Genomic DNA, 27,139 nt, shown 5'->3' on the forward strand with positions numbered 1-27,139 from the left:
GACAGTCCTAAATGTGGGTGTACCACCTAGTCAAACCCTCTTGAGACAGTCCTAAATGTGGGTGTACCACCTAGTCAAACCCTCTTGAGACAGTCCTAAATGTAAATAGTGTACCACCTAGTCAAACCCTTTGAGACAGTCCTAAATGTGGGTGTACCACCTAGTCAAACCCTTTTGAGACAGTCCTAAATGTGGGTGTACCACCTAGTCAAACCCTCTTGAGACAGTCTAAATGTGGGTGTACCAAACCCCCTCTTGAGTCAAACAGACAGTCCTAAATGTGGGTGTACCACCTAGTCAAACCCTTTGAGACAGTCCTAAATGTGGGTGTACCACCTAGTCAAACCCTCTTGAGACAGTCCTAAATGGGTGTACCACCTAGTCAAACCCTTTTGAGACAGTCCTAAATGTGGGTACCACCTAGTCAAACCACCTAGTTTGAGACAGTCCTAAATGTGGGTGTACCACCTAGTCAAACCCTCTTGAGACAGTCCTAAATGTGGGTGTCAAACCACCTAGTACCACCAAACCCTCTTTTGAGACAGTCCTAAAACCACCTAGTCAAACCCTTTGAGACAGTCCTAAATGTGGGTGTACCACCTAGTCAAACCCTTTTGAGACAGTCCTAAATGTGGGTGTACCACCAAACCCTTTGAGACAGTCAAACCCTCAAACCCTCTTGAGACAGTCCTAAATGTGGGTGTACCACCTAGTCAAACCCTTTTGAGACAGTCCTAAATGTGGGTGTACCACCTAGTCAAACCCTTTTGAGACAGTCCTAAATGTGGGTGTACCACCTAGTCAAACCCTTTTGAGACAGTTTGAGACAGTCCTAAATGTGGGTGTACCACCTAGTCAAACCCTTTTGAGACAGTCCTAAATGTGGGTGTACCACCTAGTCAAACCCTCTTGAGACAGTCCTAAATGTGGGTGTACCACCTAGTCAAACCCTTTTGAGACAGTCCTAAATGTGGGTGTACCACCTAGTCAAACCCTTTTGAGACAGTCCTAAATGTGGGTGTACCACCTAGTCAAACCCTCTTGAGACAGTCCCCTTTGAGACAGTTTTGAGACTAAATGTGGGTGTACCACCTAGTCAAACCCTTTGAGACAGTCCTAAATGTGGGTGTACCACCTAGTCAAACCCTTTTGAGACAGTCCTAAATGTGGGTGTACCACCTAGTCAAACCCTTTTGAGACAGTCCTAAATGTGGGTGTACCACCTAGTCAAACCCTTTTGAGACAGTCCTAAATGTGGGTGTACCACCTAGTCAAACCCTTTTGAGACAGTCCTAAATGTGGGTGTACCACCTAGTCAAACCCTTTTGAGACAGTCCTAAATGTGGGTGTACCACCTAGTCAAACCCTTTTGAGACAGTCCTAAATGTGGGTGTCAAACCCTTTTGAGACACCACCTAGTCAAACCCTTTTGAGACAGTCCTAAATGTGGGTGTACCACCTAGTCAAACCCTTTTGAGACAGTCCTAAATGTGGGTGTAGTCAAACCCTTTTGAGACACCTAAATGTGGGTGTACCACCTAGTCAAACCCTTTTGAGACAGTCCTAAATGTGGGTGTACCACCTAGTCAAACCCTTTTGAGACAGTCCTAAAGTACCACCTAGTCAAACCCTTTTGAGACAGTCCTAAATGTGGGTGTACCACCTAGTCAAACCCTTTTGAGACAGTCCTAAATGTGGGTGTACCACCTAGTCAAACCCTTTTGAGAGTGAACTGTACATATGATAAATGTACTTATAAAAAATAAGTTACAAAGCTCAGCAGAATATGTCTTTGTGAAAGTTTTGGCTTCAGAGGTGACACGTTTTTAAGACATTTTTGTTTTGATGTGTGGATCAACTTTTAAGTTTATGTGGAGATGATTTGTGATTCTTGCAAATGTGTTATTTGTTAGAACTGTGCAAAATATGAAAACGTGGTATGTGTGTGTGGCATGTAAGTGTGTATGCACCTATTCATCTCTGTGCGCGTGCACCTATTCATCTCTGTGCGCGTGCACCTATTCATCTCTGTGCGCGTGCACCTATTCATCTCTGTGCGCGTGCACCTATTCATCTCTGTGCGTGTGCACCTATTCGTGTGTGCCTATTATTCTCTCTGTGTGTGTGTGTGTGTGTGTGTGTGTGTGTGCTCCCAGTCTAGCCTTGGTCCTTCCAGTGTACAGCCTGCATTACATCCACACTACTATCGGAGACACCATCACCCAGGCCAAATGTAAGTAGCATTCTCCTGACCTATATCAAGGCATGACCTTATACACAGTAAACATTTCCTTTGCATATAGACAGAATGACAAAACACATTTGTAAGATGGCAATGACATTTAAATGTGTACCACATAGGGGTTAAGGGAAGCCTCACGTTTCAGCTTGTCTGTGAGCACACACAAACACACTCCCTCTCTCATTCGCTCTCTCTCACACACTACACTTATTTCCACGTGTTCAAACTCCCCTCTCATGTCCCCTTCAAGCTGCGAGATTCCCATTAGTCAAATCATTGTGTGTTGTTAGTCAGTCATTGGGTTAGGATGATGGGTCTTCCATAGGAAGGTCTATGTTTTTGTCTTTGTAGTCTGGTTCTCCTGTGGGTATGTTTTATTCCCCTCTCCACACTCCACTGTCCCTTAACACTGGGATACACATACACACACATACATGCACATATACACACAGGTCTTCCTGGGAAGTTCAGTTTGTCTGGGTACCTCCTGTGGGTCTGTTCGGTCTCCCAAGAACACACACACACACACAGACACACAATCTGTCTTACTTTCCTACCAGTCAGTCCCTTAGCTGATGGGGACGGTCCCTGAGTTGATCATCTGTTTTCTGCAGTAAAACGGGAAACTCATTTCTCATACATCCTGTTCAAGCTGCAATGTTCTTATTCAACACTCAGAGGAATAAAATATTGTGTACCCCTGTTTGCTTCGTTCCTGTCCCCTTCTCTTTCCCGCTCCCCCTTCCCTCCTTCCTGTCCTCACCTGCTGACCTACTCACCCCTGTCTTCTCCGTGTGTTGGAACCCCCTCAGTGGAATTGGGCAAGTATTCTCCTCCTGTATCTTACCTCACACCTTCCCTGTCCTCCTGCGCTCACACCTGTAGCATGATGAACTACAGTACCCATAATGCTCTGTTTTATCTTAGTGAAGAAGTTCCTGCAACTAACATAATTGTGTTCCATCCAGCACACTATCTCTCTTCAACACTAGATTTGCAACTTTTCTGTTTACACTAACCTTGATGTGGTGTTGCCAATGCCACATTCCTGCTTCCTGTGTAAGTGCAGCTATTAGCATACCGTAAATACCGTAGTATATAGGCAAACAAAATGCCATCTACTGGTATTAGGGTAATGGAAGTCATTCTTGCAGGGACATGTGGTGTGGGAGGGGGGGGTATGTGGTGTAGCTGTCTCCCTCACTTCCTCTGGAGGTAGTATGGGAGACATCTCCTAAAGAGAAAATCTAGATCTGTCTCTTTACACTACAGTATCTCTCCGGGACCTAGAATGTGTTGTCAAAGTAGTGTTGTGTAAAGAGGTCCATAGTAGTGTAATGATGTCGTGACATACAAGAATCTGAGTCATTTAGATAGATGTCTTATAACTGATTTAGATAGTGTTTGATCACACTGATTCAGCCGCTAGTCTGACCACACACAAGGAGAGCCTTGCATGCGATGCTGCTGCCCCATAGTGTGTGTGTGTATGAGTGTGTATTTTCACGAGCCTCTGTATGCATGTTGTTTATCCCACCTGCCCCAATGGCACTCAGATGTGGCTTTGGCACTAACCTTCCAGAGTCTAGCTAGCAGGAAGGACAGAGGGGAGGATGTTTGCATTATTTTAAGGTGAACTCATAAAAGAGAAAGCGATGAGTGTTCGCCCAAAACATGACTGGACAGTTTCTCCCTTTTTTAGTTTCTCTTTTTTAATCATTCAGAGGTTTACAGACTCGTAAATAGTCTTAATGAAAGACAGAAACCACCTCGTCCCCACAGAGCATCACCTCCCTCTCTCCCTCTCTCTCTCTCTCTTCTCTCTCTCTCTCTCTCTCCCTCTCTCTCTCTCTCTCTCTTTCTCTCTCTCTCTCTCTCTCTCTCTCTCTCTCTCTCTCTCTCTCTCTCTCTCTCTCTCCTTTTGTGTGCACCAGTATGCCCTGTGTGTGAGTGTGTCTCATGTGGTCGCTGAGTCACATAACACACTAACAGTCTACTTTTATTGAGAGAGTGGCCATTGTTGTTTTATCCAAAACACATTTGGTTGGGGTAGGCTCCATTTCAATTCAGCCAAAACCGGAAGTGATTTGAAATTCCTATTCAAGAATCGAAAAATCCTAATGGACAATAATGACTCTGATTCGATTTCAATTCACTTCCTGGTTTGACTGTATTGTAATGGTATCGGCTTGCCCAGCCATGTAACTAAACTCTCCAACCTTTCACCTTTCACCCCTAATTGTACAAATACTGTACAATTGAATATCAGTCTAGGTTGCATGTTTCCATTCTAAAGTATATGTGATGGAACGTTTGCTTTCAACATGGTATCCACATCTTTCAGTGGATTCCCTAAAACATGTCTCTGGTTCATTGAAAATCTGTGTATCTGTGTGTGTCTTTCATGTTTGTATACATTCATTCACTTTCTTAAAGACACTGTAGGTGGAGGCAATCTATGATTTTTTTTTTAAAGTGACAAAATAAACATTGGGCTGTCATTAATGTCTTTTAAATTAGACTTAATGTAATTAAAGTATTGACGATGTACCAAGAATCTACACATGGACATAATTATTTTCCAACAATTACTACCAAAGACCTCACGTACTAGTCTGAAGTCTAGCCCATGAGGTCATGACGAATACCGCACCACAATATAATAATAATAAGCACCATATTTTAAACAACATCAAGGTAATATCCAAGCAATACAACAGGATTATGTTCCATGATGAATGTCTCTTTTATTCCTTTCCATGGCATTGTCATATGAATACATTACTCAACACTAATAACCCCATGGATTCATCATTACCACTGTATTACATGACAGAAAATATGATGATAATGGTAATTGAAATCAATGCATTGAAAGCAATGCAATGTTATCGCTAGAATGCTAATTTTAAACGTCATTGAAGGCCTCTCGTTGCGTGCTCCTTGTAGCTTGATCTGTCAACATTTACATTTTGAGAAGAAACCTTTTGATGGGAGTGCAATATTTTTATTCAAGGCCTCGCTCTGTGAATAAAATATATTGTTGACCTTTGACCCTTGTGGTTTTACCCTGTTTTTTTTCTACTTTCCTTCCCTCCTTCCTTCCCTCGTTCACCCATGGGGATGCATCTATCTTTCACATACTCTCTCTGCGGGGATTTTGTCCACTCCAGGGGACGAGGGCAAGTATTTTTTCTCCTCTTGTCTCTCTCCTCCTGTTCGAAGAGTCGTGTCTGTCTGCCGTTTTTCCCAGCATGCATAGGGAAGTGATTCCCACGCCAAGGTTCCATGTCGCCCACACAACCTGATTTACATCTGTTCATTAGAGATTGTCTCATACTTTATTTCTCTCTGCTGTACACTGCTGTCCGTAGATTTTTCTAGACCTAGTTCTAGTCACAGTCAACTAAGTATAAACCCTTTACAAAGAGCGTATTTCCTGCATTGTCTTCTATGCTGCCAAATCTAGTCTTTACCATAGTATTTACCACCTTTAAGATACAAACTTCTATGAGCCAAGCTCCTTGGGTGGACGTGGTGGTACGGTCACCCTGTGACGATGGACAGAGGAATGTATACCCCCATCATGCTTTAAAATGAGGAGTTGACAGACAACACTTAACTTACATTCATCAAAGCTGTATGTCTCTATCAGACATGGCGTCATGTGTCTATACAAACTGTGGACCGTCTAGGACTGGGGATTGTCTTCATGATGTCTGAATCACCATGGCCCATCAGTTGACAGTCTACAGTCTCTGACAGAAGTCATTTGATCCATCAGCCATGACTCTCATCAGCATCTGTATCAATCAATGGTCATCATGTTAACTTGACATGAGTTAGGTGTGATACTCTTCTTCCGGTTCCAAGGCCTGTGTATATGAATAGCACAGAGAGATGTTTGTAGGACTCACAGCTTTCTGCTCTTCTACAGTCTCTGAAAGCCTGCAGGAAGACAAGTTTGAGGAGTATGGATACACTCTCATTGCACCAAGGTAAGAAGATTGACTGTTATTTGGAGAAAGGTTTATATACAGGTAACTGATCAAATAAAGGAAACACCTGAGTAAATGAGGGATAACACAGTATATTAAAAGCAAGTTCTTCCACACAGGTTTGATTCCAGAGTTAATTAACATCCCATCATGCTTAGGGTCATGTATAAAAAATGCTGGGCAGGCCATTATTTTGGCTACCATGGCTACACCCCATAGGATGACAATGCCCCCATCCACAGGGCACGAGTGGTCACTCAATTGTTTGTTGAGCATGAAAACCATATTCCATTGCTGTCCCAGTCACCAGATCTCAACCAAATTGAACACTTATGGGAGATTCTAGAGTGGTGCCTGAGACAGCTTTTTCCACCATCAACAAAACACCAAATGATGGAATTTCTTGTGGAAGAATAGTGTCGCATCCCTCCAATAGAGTTCCAGACACTTGTAGAATCGATGACAAGGTACATTGAAGCTGTTCTGGCTTGTGGTGCCCAACAACCTATTAAGACACTTTATGTTGGTGTTGCCTTTATTTTTTTCATTCCCATAGGGAGTACTGTAAGGATCTGAAGCCGTCTAAAAACAACACAGAGTTCCTGATGGACTTCAACGAATACATCGACAGGAAGACCCCCAACAACCCACTGTGTGAGTAGCTAAGACCAGGGACAACCAAACACCTTCCTTGGGTTTCTCCCTTCCAACAAAGAGTAGCTAAGACCAGGGACAATCAGACACCTTCCCTGGGTTTCCCCCTTCTAACAAAGAGTAGCTAAGACCAGGGACAACCAGACACCTTCCCTGGGTTTCTCCCTTCCAACAAAGAGTAGCTAATACCAGGGACAATCAGACACCTTCCCTGGGTTTCTCCCTTCCAACAAAGAGTAGCTAATACCAGGGACAACCAGACACCTTCCCTGGGTTTCTCCCTTCCAACAAAGAGTAGCTAATACCAGGGACAATCAGACACCTTCCCTGGGTTTCTCCCTTCCAACAAAGAGTAGCTAATACCAGGGACAACCAGACACCTTCCCTGGGTTTCTCCCTTCCAACAAAGAGTAGCTAATACCAGGGACAATCAGACACCTTCCCTTTGTTTCTCCCTTCCAACAAAGAGTAGCTAATACCAGGGACAATCAGACACCTTCCCTTTGTTTCTCCCTTCCAACAAAGAGTAGCTAAGACCAGGGACAATCAGACACCTTCCCTTTGTTTCTCCCTTCCAACAAAGAGTAGCTAATACCAGGGACAACCAGACACCTTCCCTGGGTTTCTCCCTTCCAACAAAGAGTAGCTAATACCAGGGACAATCAGACACCTTCCCTTTGTTTCTCCCTTCCAACAAAGAGTAGCTAATACCAGGGACAATCAGACACCTTCCCTTTGTTTCTCCCTTCCAACAAAGAGTAGCTAAGACCAGGGACAATCAGACACCTTCCCTTTGTTTCTCCCTTCCAACAAAGAGTAGCTAATACCAGGGACAATCAGACACCTTCCCTTGGTTTCTCCCTTCCAACAAAGAGTAGCTAAGACCAGGGACAATCAGACACCTTCCCTTTGTTTCTCCCTTCCAACAAAGAGTAGCTAAGACCAGGGACAATCAGACACCTTCCCTTTGTTTCTCCCTTCCAACAAAGAGTAGCTAAGACCAGGGACAACCAGACACCTTCCCTGGGTTTCTCCCTTCCAACAAAGAGTAGCTAATACCAGGGACAACCAGACACCTTCCCTGGGTTTCTCACTTCCAACAAAGAGTGACTAACACCAGGGACAATTAAACACCTTTCCTATGTTCCCTCTTACAGCCACTAACCAACAACTATCCGTGGGTTAACACTCGCTGCTCAGAATTGGTGGTGAATAGATTGAGACATCAGTTACATTTTGACATAATTTTTTAACATATACATTACACGTAATGAAGCACTCTGAAATACATTTCATGATGATCCTTTAATAATGATAATTTAGGCTCAACAAGTCACATGAAACATTTTGGTTGTTAGACCAGTGGACACTAGAACAACATGGGTCTTGGACAGTATTGATGTCTTCATAGGAGGGCCAACTGAACCTGTTCCCTGGGGTGTCTATAGTGACCCATAGGTCTGGAAGTCTGGAGTGACTGCTAGGTGCTATGCAGTCTACTGTATACAGAATAAAGACAGTCAGGCCTCTCCGTCTGTAGAACCCCTCCATCCTTGTGTTGGCCTGTTTGATCCTAACTCTAAAAGTCTGACCATCATATGCCTCAGGAGACACGTGTTAGATGCCTCGCCTTTGCCGCAACACACACACACAAACACAAGCACACACACTCCACCAAGTCATATACCCCCACATACCCCACCTACTGGTCCAATTACTGTGTGTTTGTGAGAAAGACCAGAACCCCGTCGAGGTGAGAGTGCGAGCGGAGCAATAAAAAGGGCCAAATCAGGTCTGCGTGCCAGAGCTTTCAGACTGATGGAGGCTGAGTCTCCGACATCTGACCAATGCATTAGCAGTACATCACTCTCTGATATAATAGTAGACTTAATTACTCGCCCCATTCCTTCCTTTACCCTCTCAAGTGTTTCCTAGAAATGTAGCAATGTCACTCAAAGCTCATGTTTATTGGTCTGATGTGTTGGTTTGAAAAGTAGTACTCCGCCATCTCAATTGGAAAGATACTCAGTCCTTTTTATCTCATTCAAGTTTGTCCTAGAAATGCAGCGATGTCTCTCAAAAGTAACGTTTATAAGCTTGATTTGTGGTCTAGTCAGATTTTTAGGTTTGAAAAAGTCACTTGAAACAATCAATTGCAAATACCCCTGTAATAACATTTTTTAACCAAGTCCCCCAATTGGGATATTAGTTCCCGTAATTAGGATATTAGTTCCCTTAATTGTCCATTTCTGCTTGGGAGATTGATGGGCGTTCTCTGCAGGACTATAGACTGCTGTGTATACAGACCTTGTGGGATGTTTGGATGGGTGGAGAGTGGGACATTACATGCTTTCCTTGTTTAAGCCACTGCAGTGGCGGTGAAGTACATTAGAATTCCTGGCCTGCCTTCAATCAGAGGCCCCTAATGAAAACCACTGGGGCAGGTGGAGGGAACAGAGGGGGGGGGGAATAAAGTGTTACACCAGCTGTTTTCTCTGATGTGTGTGCGGTGTGTTGTAAATGGAGGGTTACCGAGTCTCAACGTTAATGGACTGGAGCAGCGAAGGCAACGGGTTCAAAGTGCGGCTCGCGACAGAAAAAAAACGGTCCCCCTTTGATCGCGTAGTAGTCTGTGTTCAGTTGAGTGTGTTTGTGTTGTATTGGTCATGTCGGACGTCTCTGAAATGACTTGTTACATTCCCCCAAACACACTCCAAGTGCACTTCTTTATTAAGTACTAGTTAATGACTTTACTTCATAATAATATGGTTGCTAACGTTACAGGCTCACGTTACAGAAGATTCAGAGAATGTGCTTGTTCTGCTATCATGACAGCATTGGATGACAGCATTGGATGACAGCCCACACAACTTGGAAAACAAGATGGGAATGTGTTTTCCCATTCTACTCTTTCTATCCATCTTCTGATCCATCATCTCTTTATTTTATCCCTCGCTCTCTCTCTTTCTCTTGGTCTCCCCCTCTCTTCCAACTCCTCCCACATTACTCTATCTCTCTGCCCCTTCCTCTTTCTTCCCTCCATCCCCCTCCTCCTATTATATAGATTGAGTCACAGCTTGTGTCAATGGCTCTCTGACTCACGGTAGCTGGGCTAGCTGCAAAGTCCAAATGTGTGCTTTTTAAAATTGAAGGTTAGGATTAGGCATTAAGGTTAGCAGTGTGGTTAGGGTTAGGTTAAATCGGATTTGCTGACTTTGTGTCTGTGACAGCTAGTGACCACTCTGCAGATATGCCTCCAGGTCAAGATTCCTGACAATAAATTCCAACCTGCAGACCAAACACACTGCTCTTATTAAGATGACTCAGTTTCATGGCCACTGTCTGAAGGTCAAAGAATAAAGCTAAATTGAATTGAAAAAGAAGGAAAATCCTCTATACCGACTAAGATCAGATACTGATCACTCAGCAGGCAGGTCAATGGGTTTCAGCTTTCTGTTATTATTGAATCAAGCCCAAGTGATGTTGTTTCCTTGTCTTTCAGGCAACGTGGATCTGGTGAACAGATTGTTGCTGGACGCTGGCATCACATCAGACCTCGTTAAGCAGTGGAGAGATCAGATGCCGTGAGTCAACCAAACTATGCGCACGAAAGCACACAATCCACACACAAAAGCATCATTCTTGTTTTAATCAAGTAGATTTAACTAAAAGGTTGTGGTTTGTGAAAGTTTATTCCACCTAGCTATGAACACAAGCAAGGAAAAACAGATACACATTGTCAGCTTGCATGATTTAAACATACATTTTTGTGTTGTAACATGATGCACTGAAGGACTGGATACTTTTGTCATTGAATTTTCCTATTCCTTTCAGAAATGGAGTCCTGGCCAGGTTTGTGGCCACTGATGGAGGAATCACTCGCATTTATCCCAAGAGGTATTCCTCAAGTTGATATGTGATGTTTTATCTCTCTATCTCCTTTTCTCTCTCTTCTCTCTCGCCTCTCTCTCTCTCCTCTCCCTCTCTCTCTCTCTCTCTCTCTCTCTCTCTCTCTCTCTCTCTCTCTTTCTGACTCTCTCAGCTATCTCTCTCTCTTTCTGACTTTCTCAGCTATCTCTCTCGTCTCTCTCTGCTCTCTCTCTCAGCTCTCTCTCTCTTTCAGCTCTCTCTCTCTCTATCCATTGTTCTAATGATGATAACTACCTGTAAAGCTTCATGTAGAGCAGTTCAACTTGATCAGTAATTTACATTCAGTATATTATGTTCTATAGGAATGTTTGCTCACTTGATAAATCTGTAGTATTCATGTTGATGCAGCTGAGTATGTGTGTGTTTTTCAGTGCTGGACTAGACTGGACAGAGGACCCAGAGACATACGAGTCAAGCTTCTATAAGAGAAGTCTGGACAATGACATCTACATCTTCACACCAACACCCTACCAGGAGGACACCAACAGTAAGTCAAGGGAGTGTGTGTGTGTGTGTGTGTGTGTCTGTCTGTCTGTCTGTCTGTCTGTCTGTCTGTCTGTCTGTCTGTCGTCCGTCCGTCCTAACTGACCATTTCTGTTCCCTCTCTTGTCTCAGTGACTGAGGACTCAGTCCTGGTGAGCAGAGCAGTGAACCTGGACATTGATGGAGTCAGACTCAAACCAGCAGGTAAGGACTCTACACACCAGGGTCATGTTTAATTTGGCGCACAACCGTACATTAAAAAAAAACATTTGCAACGGAAAACATCAAAATAATGTCCATGCCCTTCAGTGACTTGTTTCTGTCCAGAGCATAAAAGGTTGTGGTGGATGTTTAGTTCACACCATAATGGAACTGTAATGTTGTGGTGGATGTTTAGTTCACACCATAATGGAACTGTAATGTTGTGGTGGTTGTTTAGTTCACACCATAATGGAACTGTAATGTTGTGGTGGTTGTTTAGTTCACACCATAATGGAACTGTAATGTTGTGGTGGTTGTTTAGGAACTGTAATGTTGTGGTGGTTGTTTAGTTCACACCATAATGGAACTGTAATGTTGTGGTGATTGTTTAGTTCACACCATAATGGAACTGTAATGTTGTGGTGGTTGTTTAGTTCACACCATAATGGAACTGTAATGTTGTGGTGGATGTTTAGTTCACACCATAATGGAACTGTAATGTTGTGGTGGTTGTTTAGTTCACACCATAATGGAACTGTAATGTTGTTCAGTTCACACCATAATGGAACTGTAATGTTGTTTAGTTCACACCATAATGGAACTGTAATGTTGTGGTGGTTGTTTAGTTCACACCATAATGGAACTGTAATGTTGTTTAGTTCTCACCATAATGGAACTGTAATCTTGTGGTGGATGTTTAGTTCACACCATAATGGAACTGTAATGTTGTGGTGGTTGTTGAGTTCACACCATAATGGAACTGTAATGTTGTGGTGGTTGTTTAGTTCTCACCATAATGGAACTGTAATCTTGTGGTGGATGTTTAGTTCACACCATAATGGAACTGTAATGTTGTGGTGGTTGTTTAGTTCACACCATAATGGAACTGTAATGTTGTGGTGGATGTTTAGTTCACACCACAATGGAACTGTAATGTTGTGGTGGTTGTTTAGTTCACACCACAATGGAACTGTAATGTTGTGGTGGTTGTTTAGTTCACACCATAATGGAACTGTAATGTTGTGGTGGTTGTTTAGGAACTGTAATGTTGTGGTGGTTGTTTAGTTCACACCATAATGGAACTGTAATGTTGTGATGGTTGTTTAGTTCACACCATAATGGAACTGTAATGTTGTGGTGGATGTTTAGCTCACACCATAATGGAACTGTAATGTTGTGGTGGATGTTTAGTTCACACCATAATGGAACTGTAATGTTGTGGTGGTTGTTTAGTTCACACCATAATGGAACTGTAATGTTGTGGTGGATGTTTAGTTCACACCATAATGGAACTGTAATGTTGTTCAGTTCACACCATAATGGAACTGTAATGTTGTGGTGGATGTTTAGTTCACACCATAATGGAACTGTAATGTTGTGGTGGTTGTTTAGTTCACACCATAATGGAACTGTAATGTTGTGGTGGTTGTTTAGTTCACACCATAATGGAACTGTAATGTTGTGGTGGTTGTTTAGTTCACACCATAATGGAACTGTAATGTTGTTCAGTTCACACCATAATGGAACTGTAATGTTGTTTAGTTCACACCATAATGGAACTGTAATGTTGTGGTGGTTGTGTGGTTGATTGCAGTTGTGGGAGTGAAACTGGACATCAATACCTGGATGACCAACTTCATCAATGCTACTCTGAAGATGAACGTAAGTAGATTGACATGATTTCATAATGACTCTTAATTAAATCTTTGTGTCTGAAATGAACACCGTTTCTTGTCTCTACAGTGTAAGGACGAGATCTGTGGTTGTCAGAGGAATGATGAGGTAAGATCATTTGATTGATTATACAGTTATATTAAATATGATTATGTGATTGGCGATAGAATTTTAAGACAAATACAACTATTGAATTAAGATAAGTTGATTAAGCATGCAAATAGTGATTGAGAATTATCCAATTCTACCTCCCCTTATATGATGATGGTTTATCCCATTATCTCTATATGATTCCAGCATGTGGACTGTGTCATCCTGGATGATGGGGGATTCCTAGTCATGGCCAATCGGGATGAATACATCGGTCAGGTGAGTCACTCTCATCCGACTCTTATTCCATTGATATTACCTTGTTCAGCCGTACTCAACCCATAGTCAACACTGGCCCAACTCAAATCAACCTGATCCCGACTAAGTTTACCCAACATGTTCCAACCTTATACAACCTAACCCAATGTGCACTTCAACCCACTCAAACCCTATCTGAACCTAACTTCACCATACCCCCCCACACACACACACACACACTACACCCAGTGTGGGCCCCTCACCCTACCACTTGAATAAATGTTTTTCAGGCTGCAGGCCCCAATCAGGGTGTGCGCTGGATAAATCAGTCCCCTTTAGATGTTTGGCAGGAGCACTAAAAAACTAGGGTTCCTTGTTTGGAGAAGGCCGCTCGACCCTAAATCATGTTTCCTACAGGAGGTACGGCTCTCCCTCTCCAGGGGGTCCTGGCGGGTCCCAGCCGACAGACCTGTGACTGTTAATTCATTATTTGTGTTTTTCTACAGGGAAAGGGGAGACAGGTTTTTATAGAAGCATTGATTTATATTTCCTTATGACAGACGTGGTGAGCCATAACCAACTCTTTCTCAGAATCTTGGCGTTTCAGGGTCCGAAATGAGGGGAGTGGTGTGATTTTGGGGTTGCTCACCGCGACCTTGCATAGCGGAAGAGGAGGGCATTTTTTTGTTCTAGCAGACACACACACACACACACACACACACACACAAACTCACACACTATCACACACACATAAGGTGCTATCACACCGAAGGGGTGTCTAGACGTGCCATGACCACTTCCTCCATGTTAATTTAGGCTTCCTGGTATACTGTGTTAATTTGATTCAACTGAATCCCACTGCTACATATTAGCTGGGTGAGCCAGGGGTGATTTACTGATTGTGTGTGATTGTGTGCGTGCGTGGGAGTACATGTGCGGGAGTGTGTGTGTGTGAGAGCACATTAATGTGTGCGTGTGTTTTAAAAATGTGTGTGTGTGTCCAAGTGCTCATGAGAGCTGAGATGACTTAAAGCGTTTGGGTTTTTAATCCTATCAACAACAAAAAATGCTAAGGAAATCCTTTTTGAAATGGTGAGCCACACTAGCCTATCAGAAGGGGTTATTTCTGGATTTGAAAGTCCTGGACAGGATTTTTACTCAAATCACCTGGGTTATACTCTGAGTGTACAAAACATGACATAGACTGACCAGGTCAATCCAGTTGAAAGCTATGATCCCTTATTGATGCCACCTCTTAAATCCACTTCAATCAGTGTAGATGAAGGGGAGGAGACAGGTTAAATGTGTGCCATTCAGAGGGTGAATGGGCAAGTCAAAATATTTAAGTGCCTTTGAATGGGGTATGGTAGTAGGTGCCAGACGCACCGGTTTGAGTGTCCCGTGTGTATCAACGATGGTCCAACACACAAAGGACATCCAGCCCACTTGACACAACTGTGGGAAGCATTGGCGTCAACATGGGCCAGCATCCCTGTGGAATGCATTCGGCACCTTATGAATTGAGGCTGTTCTGAGGGCAAAAGGAGGTGCAATTCAATATTAGGAAGTTGCTCTTAATGTTTTGTACACTCAGTGTATATCTGTCAATTATAAAGAGTGGCAGGTAGCCTAGTGGTTAGAGCTTTGGGCCAGTAAACCAAAGGTGGCTGGTTCAAATACCTGAACTAATAAAGTGAAAAACCTGTCGATGTGCCCTTGAGCAAGGCACTTAACCCTCATTTCTCCAGGGGCGCCGTACTACTTTGGCCGACCCTTTAGAACAACACATTTCACTGCACCGATCTGTTTAATTTGTATTTATTTTCATAAATGTTATTATAAATGTTTATATGGGCACTGGGAACTCACAGGTGGTCGCAGATGTGTGGTGCGTGTGTGTGTACGTCCAATGTATCTGCGTCAATCTGTGTGTGTTCATGTGCATAAGTGTCTGTTCTGCGTCCATTGCCCCCCCCTACAGATCGGCCAGTTCTTCGGGATGATCGACCCTATCCTCATGGTCAACCTGGTCAACATGTCTCTGTTCACGCTCAACAAGACGTACGACTACCAGTCGGTCTGCGACCCCAAGAGGGAGAGCAAGGGGTCCGCGGCGGGCCTGCGCTCAGTCTACGTGGTGAGTTACATAAGCCAGAGACACACACACATACACATATACACACACACCGTCACCAGAGGACCATAAATAACCATAAATACAGATTAGACGGACACCAGAGGAAATGCGGGATAACGAGTAAGAGCCGTTTGAGCAGTCAAAGGCCTCCTGAAAATAATGGATTAGTCAGAGTAATGTCTTTGGGTAACACTTGGAGTGGACTGAGTGTTAGGTGGCGCTAAGACTATTTTGAAGCCGTTGTAATATGGGATCTTAAAGGGGTATTGAACATTTTGAATAACAAGCCACAGAATTGTAGTTTAAAGTGATGGTTCACTCTAAAATCAAAACTTGTCAGATGTTTTTAGACGTCAAACGTAGTCTAAGATCAAGGTGACATGTCTCAAGCTATTTGTTGTGTAGATCTGGCTATTTGATAAGGTGATAAGTCCATGTCTCAAGCCATTTGTTGTGTAGATCTGGCTATTTGATAAGGTGATAAGTCCATGTCTCAAGCCATTTGTTGTGTAGATCTGGCTATTTGATAAGGTGATAAGTCCATGTCTCAAGCCATTTGTTGTGTAGATCTGGCTATTTGATAAGGTGATAAGTCCATGTCTCAAGCCATTTGTTGTGTAGATCTGGCTATTTGATAAGGTGATAAGTCCATGTCTCAAGCTATTTGTTGTGTAGATCTGGCTATTTGATAAGGTGATAAGTCCATGTCTCAAGCCATTTGTTGTGTAGATCTGGCTATTTGATAAGGTGATAAGTCCATGTCTCAAGCTATTTGTTGTGTAGATCTGGCTATTTGATAAGGTGATAAGTCCATGTTTAAAGCTATTTGTTGTGTAGATCTGGCTATTTGATAAGGTGATAAGTCCATGTCTCAAGCCATTTGTTGTATAGATCTGGCTATTTGATAAGGTGATAAGTCCATGTCTCAAGCCATTTGTTGTGTAGATCTGGCTATTTGATAAGGTGATAAGTCCATGTTTAAAGCCATTTGTTGTGTAGATCTGGCTATTTGATAAGGTGATAAGTCCATGTTTAAAGCCATTTGTTGTGTAGATCTGGCTATTTGTGCACGTCTTTCCCATTGGTTTGAGGCAATCTAATTTAAGGTATATACACATGTATCTTCATTTGGACAGTTTCTTGCAGCAGGGAAAAAAATCTGGTATTTTTTTTATTTCACCTTTATTTAATTAACCAGGTAGGCTAGTTGAGGCTAGTTGAGAACAACTGCGACATGGCCAAGATAAAGCTAAGCAGTTCGACACATACAACAACACAGAGTTACACATGGAATAAACAAACATACAGTCAATAATACAAAGTCTATATACAGTATGTGCAAATGAGGTAGGATAAGGGAGGTAAGGCAATAAATAGGCCATAGTGGTGAAGTAATTACACATGGGAATGGTAGATGTGCAGAAGATGAATGTGCAAGTAGAGATACTAGGGTGCAAAGGAGCAAGATAAATGAATAAATACAGTATGGGGATGAGGTAGTTGAATGATCTGTGAGCTGCTCTGACAGCTGGTGCTATTAAGCTAGTGAGGGAGATATGAGTCTCCAGCTTCAGTGATTTTTGCAGTTAGTTCAAGTCATTGGCAGCAGACAACTGGAAGGAAAGGAGGCCAAAGGAAGAATTGGCTTTGGGGGTGACCAGTGACATACACCTGCTTGAGCGAATGCTACGGGTGGGTGCTGCTATGGTGACCAGGGAGCTGAGATAAGGTGGGGCTTTACCTAGCAGAGACTTGTAGATGACCTGAAGCCAGTGGGTTTGGCGACAAGTATGAAGCAAGAGCCAGCCAACGAGAGGGAACAGGTCGCAGTGGTGGGTAGTATATGGGGCTTTGGTGACAAAATGGATGGCACTGTGATAGACTGCATCCAATTTGTTGAGTAGAGTGTTGGAGTCTATTTTGTAAATGACATCGCCGAAGTCGAGGATCAGTAGGAAGGTCAGTTTTACGAGGGTATGTTTGGCAGCATGAGTGAAGGATGCTTTGTTGCGAAATAGGAAGACGATTTTAGATTTAATTTTGGATTGGAGATGCTTAATGTGAGTCTGGAAGGAGAGTTTATTTGTTAATCCTGCAAGCAACAGGAAATGTGGATTAAAGTTCATGCACATTTTTGTAGTGGTTGATACATTTTTTGTTAGGACCTATCAAGTCTGACATTTTGAAGGAGAAATTACAAACTTTAGAGGCCTTTTTAAACCTACCTAATTTGCAATGGAAAATTCTCTGCAACAAAATATTGATAAAATTAAGATAGCATATCTAAAGCTGGATCTACACAACCAACAACATTTGTGGTCTGTAGTCTTCTGACACACTTTTGGAGTGATCACTTTAATTTAAAGTCATTTACAGAATTATTTAGGTCAATGTTGGGTCTAGATTTTTATCATTTGTTTGTTAATTAACATACAGAATCTTTGTAGACTTTGATCTATATTTTCATTGTTACTGACAAATAGATTTTGACGACAAAAGTAGATCAAAGATGTAGATAATAGCTTTTGATTGGAATTTGATATGACTTTTAACATGGTTAGTTAGCTCCCCTTGATGACCGAACTCTATCAACCTGGAAAGAAAGGACCCAGGCCTGAGTCACTAGACCAGAGCATTGCATGCTAATCATAATCAAAACAACATGGCTGTTCTTTCAGTCAAACCGGAACCTTCTTGTTGTTCCTTTTCACTTTGTAGATTTACACTAGCATCTGTTGTGGTGGGCTCTGTGCTAATTCCCTTCCAAAATCATGTCTGGCTTGTCTGAGTCGGTGTCCGCGCACTTGGCAAATGCCTCGGCTCGAGACTCGCTTTGCCGGCACAATCAGGATGTTTAGAAAAGGTATAAGCCCAAGTTTAAAATGTGCTGTTTTACATGGAATGTTTAGTTATTGGGAGTTGTTTCGATTACCTGAAGTTACGCTTGGGCTTCACCATGTGAAAATATGTTTTGTAATGTGTTTTGTAATACCCAACCTTTTTGTCCCTTGCAGCCCACCATAGCAGACATTTTGAACGTTGGATGGTTAGCATCAGCAGCAGCCTGGTGAGACCCAACTCTTGGTTCTTTAACACTGTTCCCAGTGCAGATGTAAAAATACAGAGGCAGTCTGTGGGCCATCTGTGTAAGCATTCTACAGGTCCCAGAGCACTTTGTTTACACTAGCTCGTCTTCTGTCCTGATTTCATTCACTGTGTGTCTTACAATATGTCCAATAAAATTAGATTTGTTTACAGGGAGGCTAACACATTGTCATATTTTTCCACACAAAGGCCTAGATTATGACATTTGCGGTTCTTTCGCTAAAAGCCAATAAACTCGCCATCTGAATGAAAATCTGTAAGAAATGTGGGTTGTGATGATACAGTATGTGAGTATTTTTCCTGTCACGGACAGAAGATTTGTTGGATGTTCTGTCAAGAGGTATTCATTTGTGTACTTTGATTCCCTACAGGTCGATACTACAGCAATTATTGGTTAGCATAGCATTCCCTAATTTCCTGCACGCAGGTGAGATTTCCGACTCTTCTAAAACATTTTTTAAAATTAGGTTGTTAAGTATGATCTCATAAAAAACCACGTGTTAATAAAATGCCCTTTTCTATTTAACATGATGGGCCCTTAATAAAAGTATTGGCGCTGTCGTTATGAAAGCAATGACGGTATTCTCAGAGCATAGCAAGTTATTCATCAAGCAATGATGAGCTATGCCAGGAATATTAATTGAGAAATAACATTGTTCAAATGTAGATGGATTTCTGTATGTTTTGGCTACCAGAGCAACTGAACAGTAATTTGTCTTCTCAGAACTTGAGAATGTACACGGTGTGTTCTATGGACATAACCCCTACCTTGCTGGATCCTTGACAATCTGTTTGTTTGTGTGCGTGTGTGTTGTGCACGTGCGTGTGTGCTGCGTTTGTGTGTGCGTGCTGTGTGTTCCACAGCAGACACTGATGACGAAATACCTGACATGTCCAAGGAGAGCTGTATCACGGAGCAGACTCAATACTTCTATGACAACGAGGAAAAGTCCTTCAGAGGAACACTAGACTGTGAAAACTGCTCCAGGTGAGAGCTGTCATTCACTGCAACTTATTTTACACACTCCAGGGTCCTTTACAGTAGGGAGATTTTTTTTTAAATGGGTAGGCACTACCTTTACTTGTCCAATAACAACATAGAATTCCATTTTCCATTGCAAAACGTTTTGGTATTGCGTACCCAACTGAACATAACCTTGGTAAAACCTCATCAACAATCCTCTGGGACTGCCACACAGAGCACGAGATGAAACTTCACTCAACATTCTAGTTCTCTCCTTTAGTTAATACTATCAAAATGTCCCTTTAATGTGGGAATTGTGATCAAATCAATACAATATTACCCACTTTCAATGCAACATACCGAAACAAAACGAATTATGCAAGAGATTTTCTTGTAGGAAGAGCGCATTGGATTACGATTCTATTGCATTGACAGGCACGACTCAGGTTCACACTCTATTCTACGGTGCGGCATAACCAATCAGAACTGCAGTAGAATCAGACATATGCAAATAGATATATGGATCTGTGCCGTTCACTTTCAACTGGACTGTGTTTACAGCATGAGAGGTTGGGAGTAGATACGCTTGTTTTGAGATCAAAGCATCATTTGTCTGATTCTCTGTAATAATGGTATGGGAATAAAAAAGCATTTTATTTTGTTAAGTGGTTTCTTGCATCAAACAATACATTTTCAGTCACCTTGTATGAAGGGGAAGTGGATAAACAGGTTAATGTCAAGTCCTGCGTGTTTTTTTCCAAAAGTCTCATGGAATGTAGACCTACATTGAACACCACACATTGGCTGCTACTGTAGGCTGAATGATAGAACAGCTATTTCCATGTTAAAATGTTATGGGATGCATTTTCTCCATTGTTTTTGATGGTAGACCACTCTGATAGGCCTACATTATGATCAAATAGCCACAGTAGCCTACTTGGCCACTGTTAAAACTGTAACTTAAAGCGAGTTCAGTCTCAGTGTTCACAATAAACACACACCAGATGTTGCACAGAAAGTTTGCGCTCAGCAGACCTGAAATTTGCTCAGTGCCGAAAGAAATTAGAGGGATCATTGCTCGTCACACTTATTATATATGAACCCACCAAGAGCCAAGTACAACTCTACCTCAATAGAAGACATTATTCTATGTGGCTCAGTGGGGAAAAGGCACTGGCTGATTGCTATCAGGTCTGCTCTAAACCAGCTGTGCAGATTCAAGACAGTGGAATGTGCTTGACCCATATTACCTCTGACAGTTTAGTTCCAATAATAGGGCATAGGATCCTATCTAAAGATGGTGCTGCCATACAATTGGTTTTAATGACTGTGTATACATCTGAAATGGCAATGTGGTAGTACACTACTTTTGGCCAGGCTGGAAGGCACAGTGGGTTTAATGTTGGACGCAAATAATCTTGGGAATCAGAGCCCCTCAATTGAATACAAGCACCTTCATTCCCTCCACCCCACCACATAGCTAAATCACTGAGACTACAAACAACTTCTTCACACAGGTTATGTGCGATTTCATTCTAAAGTACTCTTGTTATATAGTCTTGGTGTGCTCTGCTTGTGGTCTGCTAGTGGTCTGCTAGTGGTCTGCTAGTGCTGCTAGTGGTCTGCTAGTGCTGCCAGTGGTCTGCTAGTGGTCTGCTAGTGCTGCCAGTGGTCTGCTAGTGGTCTGCTAGTGCTGCTAGTGGTCTGCTAGTGCTGCCAGTGGTCTGCTAGTGCTGCTAGTGGTCTGCTAGTGCTGCTAGTGGTCTGCTAGTGCTGCTAGTGCTGCTAGTGGTCTGCTAGTGCTGCCAGTGGTCTGCTAGTGGTCTGCTAGTGGTCTGCTAGTGCTGCTAGTGGTCTGCTAATGCTGCTAGTGGTCTGCTAGTGCTGCTAGTGGTCTGCTAGTGCTGCCAGTGGTCTGCTAGTGCTGCCAGTGGTCTGCTAGTGGTCTGCTAGTTATGCTAGTGGTCTGCTAGTGCTGCCAGTGCAATTGCACTCAACCAAATAAATCTGTCACTCTAATGACAAAGTGGAGTTCCCTGGGCCGAGGAGGTAGTAAACTCCACATGCCTTAAAGGTGAGGTAGAGTCAGTATGCTGCAAGGCAGACCACAATCTTGGCGGTGCGTTTGCTGTTTTAAGGCTCCCTCGTGCTGTCTAATGGGGTGCCTGCCGCACTGTGTTGCTGTGCATTAGCTTCGCATACGTCGCCAGTTAACAACCACCATAAAGAAGGTCCATTTTTGTCTAAACTCAAAACTGCCGGCCTGTGTTTCCGCTATGGTCTGCTGTGGTCTGAGGCCGGTGTAATTTAGGACTAGAGCTTGGACCATATATAAGCAGACAGTGTTGCGCTCACACCGACCCTTCAAGGTTGGATACAGCTTATGTTTGGTAGGTCGACTCAACTCAACCCATTCAGACAATTATGTTCTCATTGGAACATACGGGTGTTTCACTTGAAATATAATTAGATTCCGGGAATCTTCCAACCGGGATTTCTGGAAAACATGTGAACATTAGGGAAAGTTTCAGGAATTTTTCAACCCTAGTATTGTAGTACCATGTCTTTCCCAATGCCATGTCTCATGGCATCTCCTCTGTGTCTTGTTTCTGCCTCGATCCAGGATGTTCCATGCTGAGAAGCTGTGGAAGACCAACCTGGTGTTCGTCATCGCCGACGCCAAGCTCACCTGCATGTCATGTGACCATAAGCCCTTAATACAGGCCGAGCAGCCTTGTATCCTTTAAACATACAGTCAACAGAGCACTAATGTTTAATATTGTAATACAGTAGTAATATATTAATGTCTAATGTGGTTGTGTAGTTCTTCTGTACTACTTACAGTCTGTTAGTTCTAGTTTACTGGTCTTTGTATATACAGTGACTCTTCTTAAAATAATCACATCTAACTAGATTATTAGTTGTTTAATTATTAAAAGGTGTACAGTTGCACAGGTTTTTTCTTTTATCCTACTGGTCCCTATATTCTTGACTTTTACAAGCAGAGTACAATATTTTTCATATTCAACAATGGATCAGAACTTCCTCTATGGCCAAGTGAAACTCAGACCTGTACTGACTGACTGGCTTCTCTCTCTGTTACAGATGATCCAAACTCAGACCTGTACTGACTCAGTCTCCTGTCTCTCTCTGTGGCTGTTGAACCAAACTCAGACCTGTACTGACTCAGTCTCCTGTCTCTCTCTGTGGCTGTTGAACCAAACTCAGACCTGTACTGACTCAGTCTCCTGTCTCTCTGTGTGGCTGTTGAACCAAACTCAGACCTGTACTGACTCAGTCTCCTGTCTCTCTGTGTGGCTGTTGAACCAAACTCAGTCCTGTACTGACTCAGTCTCCTGTCTCTCTGTGTGGCTGTTGAACCAAACTCAGACCTGTACTGACTCAGTCTCCTGTCTCTCTGTGTGGCTGTTGAACCAAACTCAGACCTGTACTGACTCAGTCTCCTGTCTCTCTCTATGGCACATGAACCAAACTCAGTCCTGTACTGACTCAGTCTCCTGTCTCTCTGTGTGGCTGTTGAACCAAACTCAGACCTGTACTGACTCAGTCTCCTGTCTCTCTGTGTGGCTGTTGAACAAAACTCAGACTTGTACTGACTCAGTCTCCTGTCTCTGTGTTGCTGTTGAACCAAACTCAGACCTGTACTGACTCAGTCTCCTGTCTTTCTCTATAGCAGATAAACCAAACCAGACCTGTACTGACTCAGTCTTCTGTGTCTGTGTGGCTGTTGAACAAAACTCAGACCTGTACTGACTCAGTCTTCTGTCTCTGTGTTGCTGTTGAACCAAACTCAGACCTGTACTGACTCAGTCTCCTGTCTCTCTCTATGGCAGATGAACCAAACTCAGTCCTGTACTGACTCAGTCTCCTGTCTCTCTGTGTGGTGTTGAACCAAACTCAGACCTGTACTGACTCAGTCTCCTGTCTCTCTGTGTGGCTGTTGAACCAAACTCAGACCTGTACTGACTCAGTCTCCTGTCTCTCTCTGTGGCTGTTGAACCAAACTCAGACCTGTACTGACTCAGTCTCCTGTCTCTCTGTGTGGCTGTTGAACCAAACTCAGACCTGTACTGACTCAGTCTCCTGTCTCTGTGTTGCTGTTGAACCAAACTCAGACCTGTACTGACTCAGTCTCCTGTCTTTCTCTATAGCAGATAAACCAAACCAGACCTGTACTGACTCAGTCTTCTGTCTCTGTGTGGCTGTTGAACAAAACTCAGACCTGTACTGACTCAGTCTCCTGTCTCTGTGTTGCTGTTGAACCAAACTCAGACCAGTACTGACTCAGTCTCCTGTCTCTCTCTATGGCAGATGAACCAAACTCAGACCTGTACTGACTCAGTCTCCTGTCTCTGTGTTGCTGTTGAACCAAACTCAGACCTGTACTGACTCAGTCTCCTGTCTCTCTCTGTGGCTGTTGAACCAAACTCAGACCAGTACTGACTCAGTCTCCTGTCTCTCTCTATGGCAGATGAACCAAACTCAGACCTGTACTGACTCAGTCTCCTGTCTCTCTCTATGGCAGATGATAGCGAAGGCTAATCCACTCTGAAAGGCTGACAATCAAATCCATCATATCCCCTCCAACACACCAGGGCTGTAGCCAATTATGCAAGGAGCCTAATGAAAATTCACATAAATTCAAAATGGCAGCCAAAAGTGTTTCAGGGGAGGCTATTTGATTTGCTCCAAAAATGACGTGGTTTTTCCATGTCTTTCTGAAAGCATCTGTTCCGATTGTTCTTTCACATTTAGATTAGTGTTATGGCTTGATATTTAATTTGATATGGTAATTTACTTCAATCCAAAGTGGATAGTGATACAGATTAGGTATGTGTGGCCACAATGTGGGTTACACACAGCCATAGAGACACAATGTAATAGTGTTCCATTTAATTCTGTGCCCACAATATCTGGTGATGCAAGAACTACACTGAACAAAAATATAAACGCAACATGCAAACATTTAAAAGATTTTACTGAGTTACAGTTCAAATCAGGAAATCAGTCAATTGAAATGAATTCATAAGGGCCCTAATCTATGGATTTCACATGACTGGGAATACAGATATGCATCTGTTGGTCACAGATACCTTCAAAAAAAAAAGTAGTGGTGTGGATCAGAAAACCAGTCAGTATCTGGTGTGACCACCATTTGCCTCATGCCGCATGACACATCTCCTTCACATAGAGTTGATCAGGCTGTGGATTGTGGCCTGTGGAATGTTGTCCCACTCCTCTTCAATGGCTGTGCAAAGTTGCTGGATTTTGGCGGAGACTGTAATACATTTTCGTACACGTCGATCCAGAGCATCTCAAACATGCTCAATGGGTGACATGTATGGTGAGTATGCAGGCCATGGAAAAACTAGGACATTTTCAGCTTCCAGAAATTGTGTACCGATCCTTGCGACATGGGGCCGTGCATTATTATGCTGTAACATGAGGTGATGGCGGGTGATGAATGGCACGACAATGGGCCTCAGGATCTCGTCACCGTATCTCTGTGTATTCAAATGGCCATCGATAAAATGCAATTGTGCTCGTTGTCCATAGCTTGAGCCTTCCCATACCATAACCCCACCTCCACCATTGGGCACTCTGTTCACAATGTTGACATCAACAAACATCAGTCTGCTATCTTCCCGGTACAGTTGAAACCGGTATTCATCTGTGAAGAACCCACTTCTCCAGCGTGCCAGTGGCCATTGAAGGTGAGCTTTTGCCCACTGAAGTCAGTTACAACGCTGAACTGCAGTCAGGTCAAGACCCTGGTGAGGACGACGAGCATGCAGATGAGCTTCCCTGAGACGGTTTCTGACTGTTTGTGCAGAAATTCTTCGCTTATGCAAACCCACAGTTTCATCAACTGTCCGGAAGGCTGATTTCAGACGATCCCGCAGGTGAAGAAGCCGGATGTGGAGGTCCTGGGCTTGGTGTGGTGGTTATATGTGGTCTGAGATTGTGAGGCCGGTTGGACGTACTGCCAAATTCTCTAAAACGACGTTTGAGGCGGCTCATTGTAGATTAATGAACATTATATTCTCTGAAAACAGCTCTTGTGGACATTCCTGCAGTCATCATGACAGTTGCACGCTCCCTCAAAACTTGAGACATCTGTGGCATTGTGTTGTGTGGCAAAACTGCACATATTAGAGTGGCCTTTTATTGCCCCCAGCACTAAGTGCACCTGGGTAATGATCATGCTGTTTAGTCAGCTTCTTGATATGCCACACCTGTCAGATGAATAGATTATCTTGGCAGAGGAGAAATGCTCACTAACAGGGATGTAAACAAATTTGTGCACACAGTTTGAGAGAAATAAGCTTTTTGTATGTATGGAACATTTCTGGCATAACTTATTTCAGTTTATGAAACATGGGACCAACACTTTTCACATGTTGCGTGTCTATTTTTGTTCAGTAGATATATTCTAGCCAATTGAGCTACCAGAACCAATGGTTTATTTCCTAAATGGGTTGATGTAGCTGAGGGACCAGACCCATGTGAAATGGCTGAGAAACCAAGGTTCCGAAAAGGTCCAGATGCCTGTTTCGACAACAACGAGAGGGTAGGTCACGGCATTATTTTGTCATCCTCTGTATTTAAAAATGGCAACCGTCAAATTTAACGTCACAATGTCAAAACTCACAATACACTAATATGTTTTCACAATGCATGTGCTTTTCTCAATGTGCATAATCTTTTACTCAAAATGGCTGCCTCTTTCTCTATTCTTGTCTTTGGATTACTATAAGTGCAGAGATTTCCCACACAAATACAAGTTATTGCCAGGGATTGACATACTGCCCTGTATGGTTCAACAGTAAGCAAATATTTAGTGTATATGACTAAAATCCTTTGTGTGTGAAATCTCTGCACTTGAATGCTTTGGTTTGTTTTTCAGACTCGTCTTATCCCAGTGGCAAACCTTTTGGTTTCTCAAAGTTTCATGATGGTGTTAACTTCTTCTGCTTGCACTCTTTCTATTACACACACACACACACACACACACACACACGTAGACACACACACACACGTAGACACACACACACACACGTAGACACACTCACACATACATATGTAGACACACACACATACACACACACACACACACACACACACACACGTAGACACACACACACACGCACACACACACACACGTAGACACACTCACACATACATATGTAGACACACACACGTAGACACACTCACACACACATATGTAGACACACACAGACGTAGACACACACACACACACACACACGTAGACACACTCACACACACATATGTAGACACACACAGACGTAGACACACACACAAACACACACTTAGACACACACACACACATATGTAGACACACACACACACAGACGTAGACA

The 27,139-nt window shown here is 43.0% G+C and overlaps 1 protein-coding gene across 1 annotated transcript in view; it reads left to right on the forward strand.

The window, feature by feature from the left end:
• The window catches only part of LOC115119944 (voltage-dependent calcium channel subunit alpha-2/delta-1-like), a 189,260-nt gene that overhangs the window by 157,270 nt on the left and 4,851 nt on the right, over nucleotides 1–27,139 (forward strand). Inside the window, exons 23-39 of the mRNA XM_065021121.1 lie at nucleotides 2,157–2,233; nucleotides 3,055–3,063; nucleotides 6,180–6,240; nucleotides 6,797–6,894; nucleotides 10,397–10,478; nucleotides 10,729–10,791; nucleotides 11,196–11,311; nucleotides 11,440–11,511; nucleotides 13,103–13,170; nucleotides 13,252–13,290; nucleotides 13,480–13,551; nucleotides 15,512–15,667; nucleotides 18,682–18,734; nucleotides 19,144–19,199; nucleotides 19,637–19,760; nucleotides 22,360–22,472; nucleotides 26,246–26,328. Of these exons, the coding sequence (XP_064877193.1) occupies nucleotides 2,157–2,233; nucleotides 3,055–3,063; nucleotides 6,180–6,240; nucleotides 6,797–6,894; nucleotides 10,397–10,478; nucleotides 10,729–10,791; nucleotides 11,196–11,311; nucleotides 11,440–11,511; nucleotides 13,103–13,170; nucleotides 13,252–13,290; nucleotides 13,480–13,551; nucleotides 15,512–15,667; nucleotides 18,682–18,734; nucleotides 19,144–19,199; nucleotides 19,637–19,760; nucleotides 22,360–22,472; nucleotides 26,246–26,328 (1,342 nt within the window). The remainder of the gene's footprint in view (nucleotides 1–2,156; nucleotides 2,234–3,054; nucleotides 3,064–6,179; nucleotides 6,241–6,796; nucleotides 6,895–10,396; nucleotides 10,479–10,728; nucleotides 10,792–11,195; nucleotides 11,312–11,439; nucleotides 11,512–13,102; nucleotides 13,171–13,251; nucleotides 13,291–13,479; nucleotides 13,552–15,511; nucleotides 15,668–18,681; nucleotides 18,735–19,143; nucleotides 19,200–19,636; nucleotides 19,761–22,359; nucleotides 22,473–26,245; nucleotides 26,329–27,139) is intronic.

This window comes from Oncorhynchus nerka, linkage group LG8 (assembly GCF_034236695.1).
Source record: "Oncorhynchus nerka isolate Pitt River linkage group LG8, Oner_Uvic_2.0, whole genome shotgun sequence".
NCBI classification, from domain to species: Eukaryota; Metazoa; Chordata; class Actinopteri; order Salmoniformes; family Salmonidae; genus Oncorhynchus; species Oncorhynchus nerka.